This window comes from Pteropus alecto, unplaced genomic scaffold, assembly GCF_000325575.1.
Source record: "Pteropus alecto unplaced genomic scaffold, ASM32557v1 scaffold88, whole genome shotgun sequence".
NCBI lineage: Eukaryota > Metazoa > Chordata > Mammalia > Chiroptera > Pteropodidae > Pteropus > Pteropus alecto.
Window position 1 is genome coordinate 19,072,327 of NW_006494611.1, and position 15,157 is coordinate 19,087,483.

General features: G+C 31.7%; 1 protein-coding gene across 2 annotated transcripts in view; it reads left to right on the forward strand.

Moving 5' to 3' along the window:
• Positions 1 to 15,157, forward strand: part of PRKG1 (protein kinase cGMP-dependent 1) — a 1,107,428-nt gene that overhangs the window by 144,474 nt on the left and 947,797 nt on the right. For both annotated transcript variants that reach the window (XM_006925986.1, XM_006925985.1), the window contains exon 2: positions 725 to 891. In XM_006925986.1, the coding sequence (XP_006926048.1) occupies positions 725 to 891 (167 nt within the window). The remainder of the gene's footprint in view (positions 1 to 724; positions 892 to 15,157) is intronic.

Consider the following 15,157-nt stretch of genomic DNA (forward strand, 5'->3'; position numbering starts at 1 on the left):
GTTGTGTTTGAAACAACTTGTTCAATAGATTTTTATCTTACCGATTAACTCAATTTTAGTTGTTTGAAGAAATATTCTCTACAGAATGATGAGGTATGGATAAATAACTGTCATGTTTCTACCAGTTGTCTAAATAGCTAATTAAAGATCCAATTGTTACCATTTTTTTTTAGTCCAAAAAATGTCTTGATCATCAATATTGCAACCATTATTGTGATAGATGCTGGGCCTACATTAGAGAAAACATTAAAAATTATCCCTTTCCTCATGGAGCATAAAATCTAGTGCAAGAAGCATAATACATCCAGATGTTCTTTTATAAATCTAAACATAATAATAATGGTATTTGTTCTATAGCATTTTGTATTTTGTTTGTATTTATTCTTAAACTAAGTTGAAAACTCTAACTTAAAATGTTTGTCCATTGGTTTTTCTACAAACTTTGTGGTTAAAAAAATTCTAAAAACAATGGGATTCTAAGATTTTTCTTGTTTGCTTGTCATATATTCATCAAATGGTAGTTTACTTAAAGGAAATTTCCTCAGTGCCTTTCTTGTGGCCAAACAAAGAATTACTTTGTTTTCAGGTACTTCAGAAAATTATTGCATTCCTAACAAGAAAATGTATTTGTAGTATGCTAGAACACTGTATAGCTTTGCTTAACCTCACAAACTATGAAAGCACTTACTAGATGTGCCAGTAAACCTTCTCTCCCTTGCCTCAGGTCCAAGGATCTCATTAAGGAAGCCATCCTTGACAATGACTTTATGAAGAACTTGGAGCTGTCACAGATTCAGGAGATTGTGGATTGTATGTACCCAGTGGAGTATGGAAAAGACAGTTGCATCATCAAAGAAGGAGATGTGGGGTCACTGGTGTATGTCATGGAAGGTATGGTTTGTAACCCTGATCTTTTGACATTTACTTATTCCCCTTTATTTTACCATCCTATGTCTTATGTCCCCAAAGATGACATAAGACAATTCCATTTTTCCCTTTTGTTTTGAAAAACAGTTGAATGGCATATTAACTGCCTAATTAATATGAGTGATAGTTTGTTTTTATAAATTTTGCACAAACTAAGATAGAAACTGCTTTGACAAAAATTAAGGCATGTATTGTGTAAACATGTCTTATGTTTAGGTAAGTTTTTATAATGTGTATTGCTAACTTGGAATTTATAATGGCATGTTTTCTTTTTGTGGGAAGAAGGGATCCTGAAATAATGACTGTTGATTGGCTTTCAGTTAAAGTCATTAAAGTGACCATAATCTTATAAACCGATGTTGATCTGACCCAGTTCAACCAATTCAAAGTAACTTGGCTGATCTTGTGCTAATATCCTTATGTCAAAATAATTAAACAAACAAACAAACAAACAAACCCTATTCTTTAAATTTTTATGAGTGGTAATTGAGGAAATGTTTCATTGTTCAATTAGCCTTTTTATCAACACCATTCAATCTTCTCAAAATTTAGATAGCAATATTCTTGATATCGATGGATGGATTCTTTTTTATCTGTGAACATTAACATTTATAAGGATATACCATAGCAACAGTGGCTGAATATGATAGAGAGGATTTTTCATACACTTACTTGTAATCAAGACATTCAGAAAAACACCCAACAAGTTTACATGGAAAATCAGTCCAATTTTTCTTGTCTCTCTTTGGTAATGAAGTTTTCTTTATAAAATGCTTGTTTAACATGTGCCTTAAGTAATTTTTATTTTAGCCTGGGCAGTGTTCCAAGTATTACTGCATACCTAAGTGCCAACACTTATCATCATTTTAACAAAAGAGAATAGTCATATGGTAAGACTTTACTAATTAGGATAAGTGGGGGAAAATCATCCGGAGGTAGTATAAATATATTATCATGTATTCTCAAGCAAAATGAATTATTTGACTTTCAGATACTTGAAATTGATGACTAGTAGAAGTTTCAGTTTCAAGTTTTGATCAGAATTGTTTGATATTAGTTTAAGGCAGCTATGTAAGTAAATTAAGTTGTAAAGGCTATTTACAGTTTAATTATGTTTCAAATATATAAAAGCCTCTTACAAAATACTTGAATGCAGTTTACTTTCCTAAACAAATAGACATCAGCCTTAATTATGTAAAATTTGTTAATATCCTTATACCCTTGGCCTCCCTCTTTTTTTTATCATAAAAGTAAACTGCACTCTACCGTCATCCAAAATAAAACAAATTTTGATTTACTGATTCAGATTGGTGATGTGAATAATATACCTTTGGGAACCTAATCTAATATTTTCATGAAAAATGTCTAATTCGTACCCATTCACATGATTGATTTGCTTAGAGATACTGGTTTTGTCTGTTTTCTGTGATCATTCTTGTAAAAGCAGATAGATTACATTTTTTTCATTGTGGAAGATGGTAGATTTTATTTTCTAAAAATGACAAGTGTGTGTTTCATGTTCTTTGGCCATTGGCTAGTTTAAGTTAAACTTTTAAATCATCAACTTTTTTTCATGAAATGCTTTTTAATGGTAATAGCTTTTAGTAAGTACTTACATGTGCCAGGTACTGTTTAATCACTTTATGAAGATCAAAATTTTAATCTTCATAACAACCTTAAGAGGTAGATATTATATTACTTACATGTAGTAGATGAGAAACTGATGTGTGGATAAGTTAAATAACTTGGCCAAGATCATGCAAACATTATGTTCTGGTGAAAATCATGGCCATTTGGCTCCAGAGCTCCCATACCTAATGTCTGGGCAGTATTAACATTCAAAGAATACAGATTAGAAGGACTATCAGTACACATTTATTATATAGACTCCAGTTTGGGAAGCTCATATAAGATACACAACATTAAACCATTGGATTAAAAAAATAGTTTTGATTACTTGCAAGAAAACAATAGAATTGCAACAATTTAAAAAGAAAATAATCTAGATGTTTCCTATAAACACCTTTTAGGTTTTCCTGCCTCCTTTGAACATGGAACTGCTTACCGACCTTTCTACTGATTATCTCACATCCTTTCCTCTCTTATTAGTTCTTTTTTTCTTATTGAAAAATGGCTGTGGTTTGGCTTAAACTTAGTCAACCTCTGTGTCCTTATTGTTTAGGACTAAACTCTGCTATGTACCTTGAAAGCCCTATTTTTTTCTGCCTACAATCAATAGTATTGATTTTATTTTTTTCATAGGTTTAAAAAAAATAAAGAAGAAACAATTCTTTCAGCTCATCATCCAGTGATTATTTTAATAGGACTTTTGTGTGCTTACTCTAAGTGATCTGTGATTGTTCACATCAACTCTCAGTGACTGGCCACATGATTCTGTTAATTGCACTGAGATTTCACTTTTGTCTCTGAAGACTGGTCATCTGTTTCCTTTTCCAGTGAATTGGGGCTACTAGGGCTACCTGTTATGCTGATGTCCATCACTATTTATTCATCAACATGGACTTGAATTATGCTAGCCACCATTAATAGTAAACTTACACAAATTCATACTGCAACTTCTACTCCCCCTACCTCAAAAACATTTTTCCTGTCTTTATATAATTAAATGATATATTGAAAGGGGACATCAAAGAAGGATTTTCTGTAAAATTGAACGTTAATGATGGGCCTCACCATGTCAGTTGGCATTCAAACACTACCTGACAGTGTGAAGAAATGGAATGTACTTTCATATAAATGAACCCTCAGTAAATTTAACGTGAGAAACAGACCATTTTATCCTCTCAAATTAGGTGTTGCCTTTTGGCCTTGTGAGTTTTCATATTAATCTGATAGCTATCTTTAGAATAGTTGAAATATCAGTGCACTTAAAGTTATTTTTGCCGTTTCTTTACAAGACCAAGCTTATAATGTTAAAGGGCAAGCTTATGTACTGTTCATATAAAAACAAAACTAAACAAAACAGATATCTATTTTTAAAAAATTATCATAAACATAGAATCAGGAAGTATTAAATGTGACTATTAAAATATATTTCAGTAGTAGAGTCAATAGCAAAGACAGGGAACTAAGATATTTAGACGGTATGTGGGGTATCATAATTATTTTGGTGTGTCAAGCTTCAAAAAAGATTTTAATATACTTGAGGAAGTCTAGGAAGCATAACAAGTATTTTTTTAAAAAAGTTGACATTATTTTATATATAGATAGAAGATTTAGGAGGAAAGGATAACTATTTTTAAATATTGGTTGAAACACTGTCACAAAAAAAGGGAATTCTTAATGAATCTAAGTGGCCAAAGAAGAAATGTTATAGAGAAGTAGTCTTTAGAATTAATATTCTGCTAATTAATATATTCCAAAAGTGAAATGAGTAGCATGATGTGATGGCAAGATCTCCATCTCAGGAGATGTTTTAGCAGCGACTACATAGCATGTACATGGAGAGCATAGCATATGTGGGTGGAGAAGGGATTTCCTGGGATTGAATTGTAACACATCTCCTATCTTTTTTTCCAAACTCTAAAATTCTGTCTCTGGATCCATGAATAAATATCCTATGAGTTAGCTTGTGAGAACCCAGTTTTCTGAAGTTTTCCTTTTGAAAATCAGCTCCTATAGGCAATGTACATGTTTACTTTTGAAAGTTTTTATATTTTATGTTATATAAAACTAATAATACGGCATGCATTCTTCTGCCACTTAATTTTTGCTGTAAAATATTTTGTTCTGTATATAACCCAATTTATTTATCTTTTCTACTATTGATTATATTTGGATTTTTCCCAATTATTTTGTTCTTAATTACTAATGATACTGAGCATCTTTTTATATGTTTGTGTGCTGTTTGTGTTTCTTCTGTGAAGTGTCTGTGGTAGTCTTCTACCCATTTTTCTGTTGGTTGGTTGACTTTATACATTTTGGAGCTTAATCCTTTTCAATGACATGTATTACAAATATCTTCTCCCATTTATAGTTTGCATTTTGACTCCTTTGTGATATGTTCTGATGAACAGAAGTTAGTAATTTTAGTGTAGTCGAATATATTTATCATCTTATTGGTTTGTGCTTTTTATATCTTTGTAAGAAATTCTGGAAGTCAGTATTTCTCATGCCCATGTATGTGTATATGTGTATATACATCCATGAGAGCATGTGAGTAGGTTAGGCATGTAAGATCTTATGGATCAAGGAACATATCTATATTTATAATCTAAAGAGAGTTGTCCTTTTCAAAGCAGGAAGTTAGAAAGGCAACACATTTTTGCTTCTATGTTCTCTTTTTTTTCCCCAATTATTTTAAGAACTTTTTATAAATTATCCTTGGGGGACAGTAAATATGTTTTTGAATATGCTTGATGATAGTAATTTCTTTTTTCTGTGAGGGTACATTTTATATTTGGAAATAATCACATCATTTAGTGACAGATTTGATGAATAGGGGTAGGTGATTAAGCTGAGTAATATTTGTTTTTTTTTTTTGGCTAAAATATGTAAGGAAGTGTGTAGATGTACCATTATAAAGTAATGCCATTTGTTGTACAATTCAAGAAAAGTTAATAAGATGTATGATCAAGAATATCCTTATTGGAAAAATGACATATTTTGAAGTGTAGTGTTCTGAATATACGTCTGGCTACTTAAATTCCTATTTGATTTTTAAAAATATAGCCTTATCACATGTGGCTCTACTAATATATAGTTCTTCATTTTCTTTCCAAATTATTAATGATAGAATTCTATTTATTACATTAAGAAAGTGAATAGTGTTGTGCTTGTTTTTTTGAGATGATAGTTGAAAAACCATCAATTTTTTTTCAAAAAATTAATCTGAAATTGGTAAAGCTGATCATGGATTATGTTAAAAAGTTACAATTATATGTTTTTCTCTCATTATTATTTCATAACAGTTATGGATTTTATTTCAATGCTGGTTCATTTTGTTGAAATGTTAATTTCTCTATTCAATTTCAATGCCAAATCTGGAAGTTTAAAATACATTTTTGGTGAAAATTAAAAAGAAAAACAACATAGCCAAAAAACGAAAAGAATATGTGAATTAGTACCTTCTTGGCAATAGTGTAATAACATATTGATTTCTTGCTAATGAGGTAAAATTTACTTCAGCCATTATTACATGGATCTGTTGAATAGTTTGCATGCTAAACATTAAACAGGATTCTAAAATTGTTGCGGGTTCATTTTAAAAACACATGGATGTATTTCTTCAGGGACTTTAACAAGATTTTTAATGATTTCTGTGGAGGGCTGGATAGAGTAATGCTTTTAATATCCATCCCTCTAATGAAAAATCCTTGAATGGTTAGTAATCATTTTGGCACACTTTCAAAGAGTAGGGCAAATAGGAGCTACTTCCCAGCACAGTGGAGCTGCATGGTGTGACTACCATGGCAACAGCCCACCCCACCCCCACCCCCACCCAGAGAATATCAGAATAGGTCTCTGAAGTCCTTATTGGAATTCTCCCATGACTCCGTATTTTTGAGAAACACAGACTGAAACTGCACATACTTTATCTGAATTTAACTAATGTAGCTTTGGAAGGCTGCAGTCTGAGTCTGATATTTATATTTAGGCCCTTCTATAAACTCTGTTCTGATGAAAATAAAAATATGTTTGTACTAAATTTCCTCAAGTTCTGCACAGAGATTTAGAATTAGGATAGATGATTTAAAATGGTCTTAAAATCAATTCCTGAGAATTCACATCTTATGAGTATTAAAATATCATGGAATTGTTATTGAGTATATTTACATTAATGATGTATTTAGTACCATTTTTTACCTGCTAATTTGCCCAGCTTTACTGACATAAATTGTTTTCTGTGTATCACAAAATTATCTACATTCACAAGAATAACAGGAGCGAATGCTTTTAAAACCAGATTATATAAATTCTATTTGCTGTTTGCTATTTTGTGTAATTTAACAAGAACAGTTAAGTTACTCTGTATGCTTCTTAATATCAAAGCAAATTAAGTTACTCTATTCATTTATCAATAGCAAAACCATATTAGAAAAAGCATCTAGTGAAGGTAGCCAAACTCTTGTGAAAGGTGGTTTGTTTCCTATTTCATAAATACATATGGTGTATTTACAGAGGAAAAACAAAACTTTATAAAAATCGTAATTAATATTTAATGTGTTTAAAATTTTTCTGGAAAAATTGGGCCTGCTTCTTTAAGAGATAATTTATTCCCCAGTGGTAAAAAGAAAGGAGTGAGTATTTATTTCCAGTAGAGTTTAATTAATAGCCTATTGTAAAAACTTTCACTGAAAGCCACATATACTCATCAGATATATACATATTTATCATTTCTATGGCTAGAATATAACTTGGTGTTATATTTCATATTTATCTCATGTTTACAGAGCATAATTTAAAATTATACTTCTATTACATTAAATTTCATAATGTTTTAGAATATTTAATACCTTCAGCAATGATCTTAATATACTTTTATGTTGTCCCTGATGTTTTTCTCAATGCTGATGCATGCCTTCAAATTAAAGCCATTTTTTAAAGATTTGTAATAATTTGCTCCAATATTTCTAGTGCAAAGATTTTTATTGACATCCTGTTGGATATATACGTACATACATATTAGTACTTTGTGTTTTTGTATGTATATATGAATTTACATAAAATTATTTATTCTCAGAGTTCAGAGTATATTTCAGGAGATGTAGGGTGGTCGTAATATCATATATAGGAGTCTATCAATAGTTAAATTTAAATTTACAAGAAAAACATGATTGATGACAATAATTAGTATCAATGATAAGGCTTCAAGGTGAATTAAAATTTAGTCTTCAAAGAAAAAAAACTTAGTTTGTACATTTTTTAGCACTATTTTGTATGCCATCCTCTTAAAAGAAAATTAAGATGACTTGTATGGAAAGTCTTGAAATTTATTTTTATTTAATACTATGAATTTAAAGTCTTATTTATTATATCAATTCTAAAGGTCAAAAGCATATGAAATAAGAAAAATGCTTCAGCAGATTTTTCTTTGTGTTGAGAATTAGATTACATATATACATAGCAGACATTGCTAGATTACCATGTTTTCCTTCCCTTTCCATATGGTGTGTGTTTGTGCCAAAGTAGAGAGGGTGTTCAAGATAAATAAGAGTATAGATTTGACTGCCTGTAGTCGATGAATGTATGAAATTTTTGTATTTCCCTTGACAATCAAGAATAGCAAAGAAAGTATTTAATGAAGTTCTTTTTGAAATAGAGTGTCTGTATGATGATTCATTTGTTAATTCATTTGATTATTCATTCCTACAATCCAATTTCTACAAATACCTTCTCAGTGCTGACTGTCTCATAGGCACAGAGGATACAATAGTGAACAAGTCATATAAATCCTTTCTCTTCTAGAGCTTACATCCTAGTGATGGTGGTAAGGGAAAGGGACAAAGAACATGCATGGAGATAAGCAAAATACTTACATGTAGTGAAATATCTATGAATAAATTATATAAAACAGGCTGATGTAAGAGAGAATCATAAAGATGGGTCTGGCAATGATTGGGTGGGTAAGGGAAGGCTTCCCGGAGTGGGTAGCATTTGAGGTGAGACCTGAATAACAAGAAGTTGTAAGACACACAAAAGTGTGGATGGTGTTTTCCAGAGGAAGACGATAGCAAGTAGACAAAGCTATAGGATGGTTTCAGAAAGCTTGGCATACTAAAAAGGCAGAAAGAAGGCAATGGCATGAATTAAAGTTAGAGAGGTCAGTAGTGCCAAGGTCATATAAAAGACTATATAAGACCCTTAGTCTTCTTTGAAGACTAATATTTTTTATTCCAAGAAATTTAGAGAAAATTTAAAGAATTTAGGTGGAGATGGGATATAGTCTGATATATGTATTATATTTAGATAAATTGAATGCACTAATAATTCAATGTTGGAAAAAATGTAGAGCACTTGAGGAAACAGGGATACCTGTTGGGAGATTCTAGCTGTAATCCAAGCAAAATATAATGTTAGCTGGGGCTACCATGACAGTATGGGAGACAAGAGAAATATAGTATGTTTTGGCAGCTTATAGATACCATATGGGCTCAAAGAAAGAAATTGGGAATGACTTTTAGGCTTTTGATTGAAATAGTTGAGTGAATGATAGTGCCATTTTTTGAGATGGGAAAAAGTGAGAGGAGTTCATGTAGAAGAAAGAAAATCAAGATTTCTGTTCTGACAACAGGAAGTTAAGATGCCTCTTGACATCCCATTGAAGATGTCAGGTCAGTGACGGTGGATATACATGTCTGAAAACTCAGTTAAGAGGTCAGAATGTAAAGGAAGAACTATTCTCTTAATTAAAGAAGACATAGGAGGATGGTTGATAAATGTGGTTCTTGTAATATAGTTGTTTAATAAGCAACAGACTAAATGGATGGTTTTGTAATTTTAATAGATTTCATAGATAGAGTCTTAAATATTTTTAAATTCTCCATGAAAAATCTTTGCAGTAAACTGAAAATTCCTTCCTATTTTATGCAAACTAATATCCTTAAAGCAGCAATTCTCAGAGTGTAGTCTGAAGACCTTTCAGGTGCTCTTCGAGGTCAAAGCTATTTTCATAATAACACAAACAATGTTATATGTCTTCTGTCTCATTGTCTCATGAGTGTACAGTGGAGTTTTCTAGAAGCCACATGATGAGTAATATAGCAGCAGATCAAATGCAGAAGCATAGAAAGCAACTGTCTTCTATTGAGCCAAACATCTATTAGATTTCCAAAAAGTGTGAAACAATTACTTGGTTCTTATTAATTTTTTTATTTTTAAAATATAGTTAATTTTATAAAAATATTTTTAACATGTAATAAGTTTATTATTATTTTCAAGTGATTAAATATTTTTAAAACCTCAGTTTTAAGGTCTAATGAAGTAAACATCAGCCCACATAAGCAAAAACTTTTTGAGATTTTCAATAATTTTTTATAATGTAAAGAGATTCTAAGACTACATGTTTGAAAATTATGGCCTTAAGCCATATTATCTGAAGACAAAAATGTCCAACTGGATGTTCATTTCAGGAAACAAGCTAGGATTAGTTTAAAGTTCAAAATATCAGATATTGACTCTCCCTCCTCCAATAAATGGGACCATGTTATAAAACAAATGTCTTATAAATAAAATCTTGATAAATTAAAAATAGAAAATTTTTATGAAGGCTCGCATTTAAATCTATTGCAAATAGCCAATACAGATCAACAACGGGCAAGTAAATGCCACTGGAGTGCTTATTGTTCTCTTAATTACATTCAGTTTTCACAGTTTGACAGGTATCCTTAATGCATTTTGTGGGTTCTGTTTGCACACTTTCTAATGTTCAAGATTTAGGAATTGAATTGAGTTCTCTAGTGATGATCTTAAATTAGTGTAGTAGAATACTTATTTTTTTTAAATAATTAGACTTTAATTATAGTTCTAAAGGAATAAAAAGATCAAATATTCTTTGAATCCAATCATCATTTTTGGAGAAGGAAATAGTTTTATACTGTGCTAATTTCTTACTTTAAAAAAATCCTATAAGATGTAAGTAACATTTTGTATTTTGAAGGCTCAGTACAGTAACTCTTCTAATACCTTGATTGCTTTCAAATTAAAGATGAATACATTATTTTATATGTGGTCCCAGTGTAGTATTCTCAATGCATATGTAAACCTAAATTATCAGCATTGATTGGATGTCTCTTTTTAAATTTTTATTGCTGAGTAAATGTTCGAAATCTCTATAAATTTTTTTTGTGATGCATTTTACAAGAGGCTTTTTCATTTGCTACTGCATTTGCTTGTATTTGATATCTCACCACCATGATATTAAGCATTTTCTTGGGATAAGTTAAAACAAAACAAAACAAAACCTTGATGCTTTCATTTATTGTTCTTGGAAAGAACACTTTCTTCTTCTCTCAAAGGCAGCTCTTAAGAGATTGGTAACACTGGAAGATAAAAGGCTTACTCCAATTGTGATCACATATGATATTTTGCAATGAAAAATTAATTTTAGGAATTATTTTTTATGCAAGTTATAGCGCGGTGTTTTCTACAACAGTACATTTTGTTTGCTTTTCTCACAAAGCATAGAATTTCCTTGACATAACTAGACTGACTACTGAACTAGATTTCTGCCTCTTGTTTCTGTACTTTATGTTATAAGCTTTAGCCATTTGGTCTTAGTGGTCTTTCAGAGAATGACCACTATAGTCAGAGCCATAAATCCTTGGAGTTTAATCCAGGTCTATCCATTAAGTAGTCATATGACCATGTTGAAATGATTGAAATCATCCTTTCTGCACTTTACCTACTCTATTTCCCAGCTGCCAGATGACACCTCTTTTTTTCCCTAACAGCTTGCACCGGAAACCTAGGAGTTATTCCAGACCCCACATCTGTTGATTTGTAAATCCTAGTCAGTCTATTAGCTTATCATTAACATGTGTCCCTGTCTGCTACTGCTTTAATTCAGGCATTCATAACTTCTTTTGAATTTTTTTTAACAATTCCTACACGTCTTCCTGTTTCTAGGCTTATTCTATTTTCGTATATTCTCTACATGACCATGAGGATGATCTTTCTAAAAGACAAATGTGTTTATGTCATCTCCCTGGTTAACATTTTCCAGTGCCTTCCCATGGTAAAAATCCAAACACCTTAGCACAGAATACTCCACAGTAGAATGAAGAGAGCTAGATTTTGGAACTTGGCAGATATGATCTCGAATCTTGATTATGCTATCTAATTAGCTAAGTAAACTTGGAGAAGTGCTCTAAACTTTTTCAGTCATCATTTTCTCATTTTTCAAATTACATAAGTTAAGCATCAAGTACTGTGTCAGGTACCTGGGGTTAGCCATTGCTTATCAATCTGCCCCTGGTAGATTCTGCACTCATTACTCAATGGTTCTGGCTCAACTTCCTCAGATAGGCAGTTGTGTTTGTGACTCTTCATGTGTTTCTCTGACTAGAGAACATACACTAAAACATTTCTGCTCTTCAGAGTCAATGTAGAAGTTAATTCGGCTAAGAAGCCTTCTCTGACATCTTCCAACTGGGCTGGCTTCTGTTCTCTGATGTTTCTATAACACCTTCTGTGTCCCTCTATACAAGAACATTGGTCAAACTGTGTTTTGTTTATTCATACCATTTATTCATTCAGGAAATACTTATTTATATATCTGTGAAATCTGTAAAATCAGGTGTGATAAGTGCTATGAAAACCAAAATATGGTAAGGAAATACAAAGTGACATGTAAGATGGGGCAGGGATTGCTGTGTTGCAATCAGGGAATGCCTCTATAAATCGAATGTTTAGCAGAAGCATAGACATGAATGAGGTGACAATGCTCCATGCTGATATCTGGGGGAAGAACATTTTAGTCAGAAAGAATAAAACCCTGATGCAGGGTTTTGGCTGATATGTTCAAAGAGCAGTATGGAAGTCAGTGTGGCTGAAGTCGAGTGAGTGATTTACGGAGGTGGTGGTAAGAGAGTTAGGTAAAGAAATCAATGACGTAACAGAGCTACAATGGCCATGTACACCATGTTAATGACTTTTAATATTTTTAAAAATCAAAATGGCAATTCCTAGGAGGATTTGAGCAGAGGAGCAACAAGCTCTAACTTATGGCTTTTTTGCAGCTATAAGCAAATAAGCAAATAAGCTCGGTAGCAAGGAGGGAAGCAGGGATATTGGTTAGGAAGCTATTGAAATCATCAAGAAGGGTGATAAGGATGACTTAGACTAAGGTGGTAAAAGTGGAGGTAGTAAGACATGGTTAAATGTAAGTTCGGCCAATAGTATTTAATAACGGATTTGACTGAAAATGGTATGTGAGATAGATAAAGAGAAAAGGATTCCAAGTTTTGTCCTGAACAACTGGAGTAATGGAGTTGTCTTTTACAGAAATTGGCAATACTATTTGAGGAACAAGATTGTCAGCAAATATCTAATGTACAATCATTGTTCGCCTATTTATTGTGTTAGGATTTGCTAAATTGGAGTAACAAAGAGCCCTCAAAATACAGTAAGTTAAAAATATAAGTTTACTTATTTCATGTGATATCCATGAGCTGAATGGAAGAGACAGGTAGAGCAGCTATACTCCATGTGGTTATTCGGGCACCAAGTTTTCTTCTATTTTATTGCATCATTATCGCCCAGGTGTGATCGTTTTATACAGAGCTGAAGCTCTGTAACCATGTGTTGCCAGGTGTTTTAATCTATGGGAGAGAGAGAAGAGGAATGACATGGCAAGGAGTTTCACCTTTGAAGTGAAATTGTATCCTTCACCTGCTCTCATTCTCTTGTCCTGTAAATTTAGCTCAAGAAAAGAAAGAAAAAGCAATCTCTCCAAAGGTAGCCATCTGTCCAGTGAAAAACTGATAAGGTGCTTTTTTTTTTTTTACAAAAACAAAGGAGAGAATGAATTTTAGAGGACATTATGCCATATTTGTTTCCCTCTCATAAGCAATTTAAGGTTAGGAACTACTTCTGTTCTCTATAACCCCAGTTCTTACCACAGTGCCTGCCACAGTACATATTCACTACATGTTGATTTCATTAATACTAAATTAATCATATAAGACAAAAATTATTTTATACTGGATATTGTGTTTTCCCCTATGAACTTTTGGATCGATTTTATAACTCATTTTTCTCCTTTCAAATTATGTTTTAACGTATTATTGTCACTAACAGAGAAAACTGTAACTTTTCAATTATTTTTAAATCAATGTCTTATATTTATTATCTAGGATGAACAAATCAAGATAAGCCATTATTTATGTTTTTCAAAAGATAAGTTTGCTTCCAGATAACAATTTCAGATATCACACTCAGTGGCGAAAGAATGAGTCACTTCCATGTAATAAAATTGCATCACCTATTCCAAACTGCTAAATTCTCCAAAACTCACCTAACTTTCCACTTAAACTCAGTGTTCCTCTTTCTTCCTACTAGTATTTAGCTTAAAAATTAGAGATGATGTATTTAAGTTTAAAGACTTTTTAAAATAAAAGTTATAAACCACATAACATTTAAAAAATATGTTTTGGAATAAGGAATCTAATCTGAAGATAAAATTTAATAAGAAAAATTGGAAAGACGATAAGTATTTTTATAATCAGGCAACTGAGGGATGGCACACAGGACATATTCTGTCTCATTTGGAAAGCCTGGGGTTGGGCTATCAATATGAAAGAAAAATAGTTTCAATTTCTTTGTAGTATGCCGTTTTGAAAACTGGCCCTATCTTCTCTCCAAGATCTGTATGTACGATGGTATATATCTTGTTAGCTTATTCTATTTTTGGAACACTACACACTATTTTCCAAATACTCCAATAGGAATGATTGAATTCTTGTATATTTACTTGCACATCTTCAAGCCTAGATCTATGTATCAAACGTTTTTTAAAAAAATTTATTAGTAGAATTTCAGTTTAAAAGATAAATTGAAAGTATTGATTTTGAAGAACCTCTCCAGTCTACTAGACTCTAAGTTCCTTGTGAGCAGAAACCTTGGTGTTCTTCATTGCCTTGTCTGGGCCAGCACATAGTAAGCATTTCATTTATTTAACAAGTAATTATTAATCAACCTTGATTGAATGCTAAATATACTCTCCAACACCAAAACCTCACAGTTTATTTTAGAGAATCTAGATACACACACACACAGACACACAGACACACACACACACACACACACACACGCCCCTATATTAAATTACCTTCAAATCTAGAATTATATTCTTATAAATAATAAGTTGATAATGAACCATTATAGCTTCTAAAACTGTTTAAGATACTTATTAAGAATCTAGTTAATTCTGAAAATTATCTACCTCTAGATGAAATTTTTATTTATTTAATTTTTAAAATCTCCATTTAGTTTTTAAGTTCTAAATCCTCTGTTGAAATTTTATAAGCCAATTCTAAAAAATTCTTTGTTTAATCTAACATAGTATCATTTGAACTGTGCAGACTTTTGATTATGATCTTTAGAGATGGGCAGTGTGTATGTGTGTGTGTGTGTGTGTGTACATGTGCTCGTGTGCCATATATAAATACTCAACTTTTTAAAGATGAAATTTTGAAGGACAGTATACCATATTGTGATCATGCTATGGGACACTTGGTTTATACAAAATTTCAGTAATATTATTTTATGA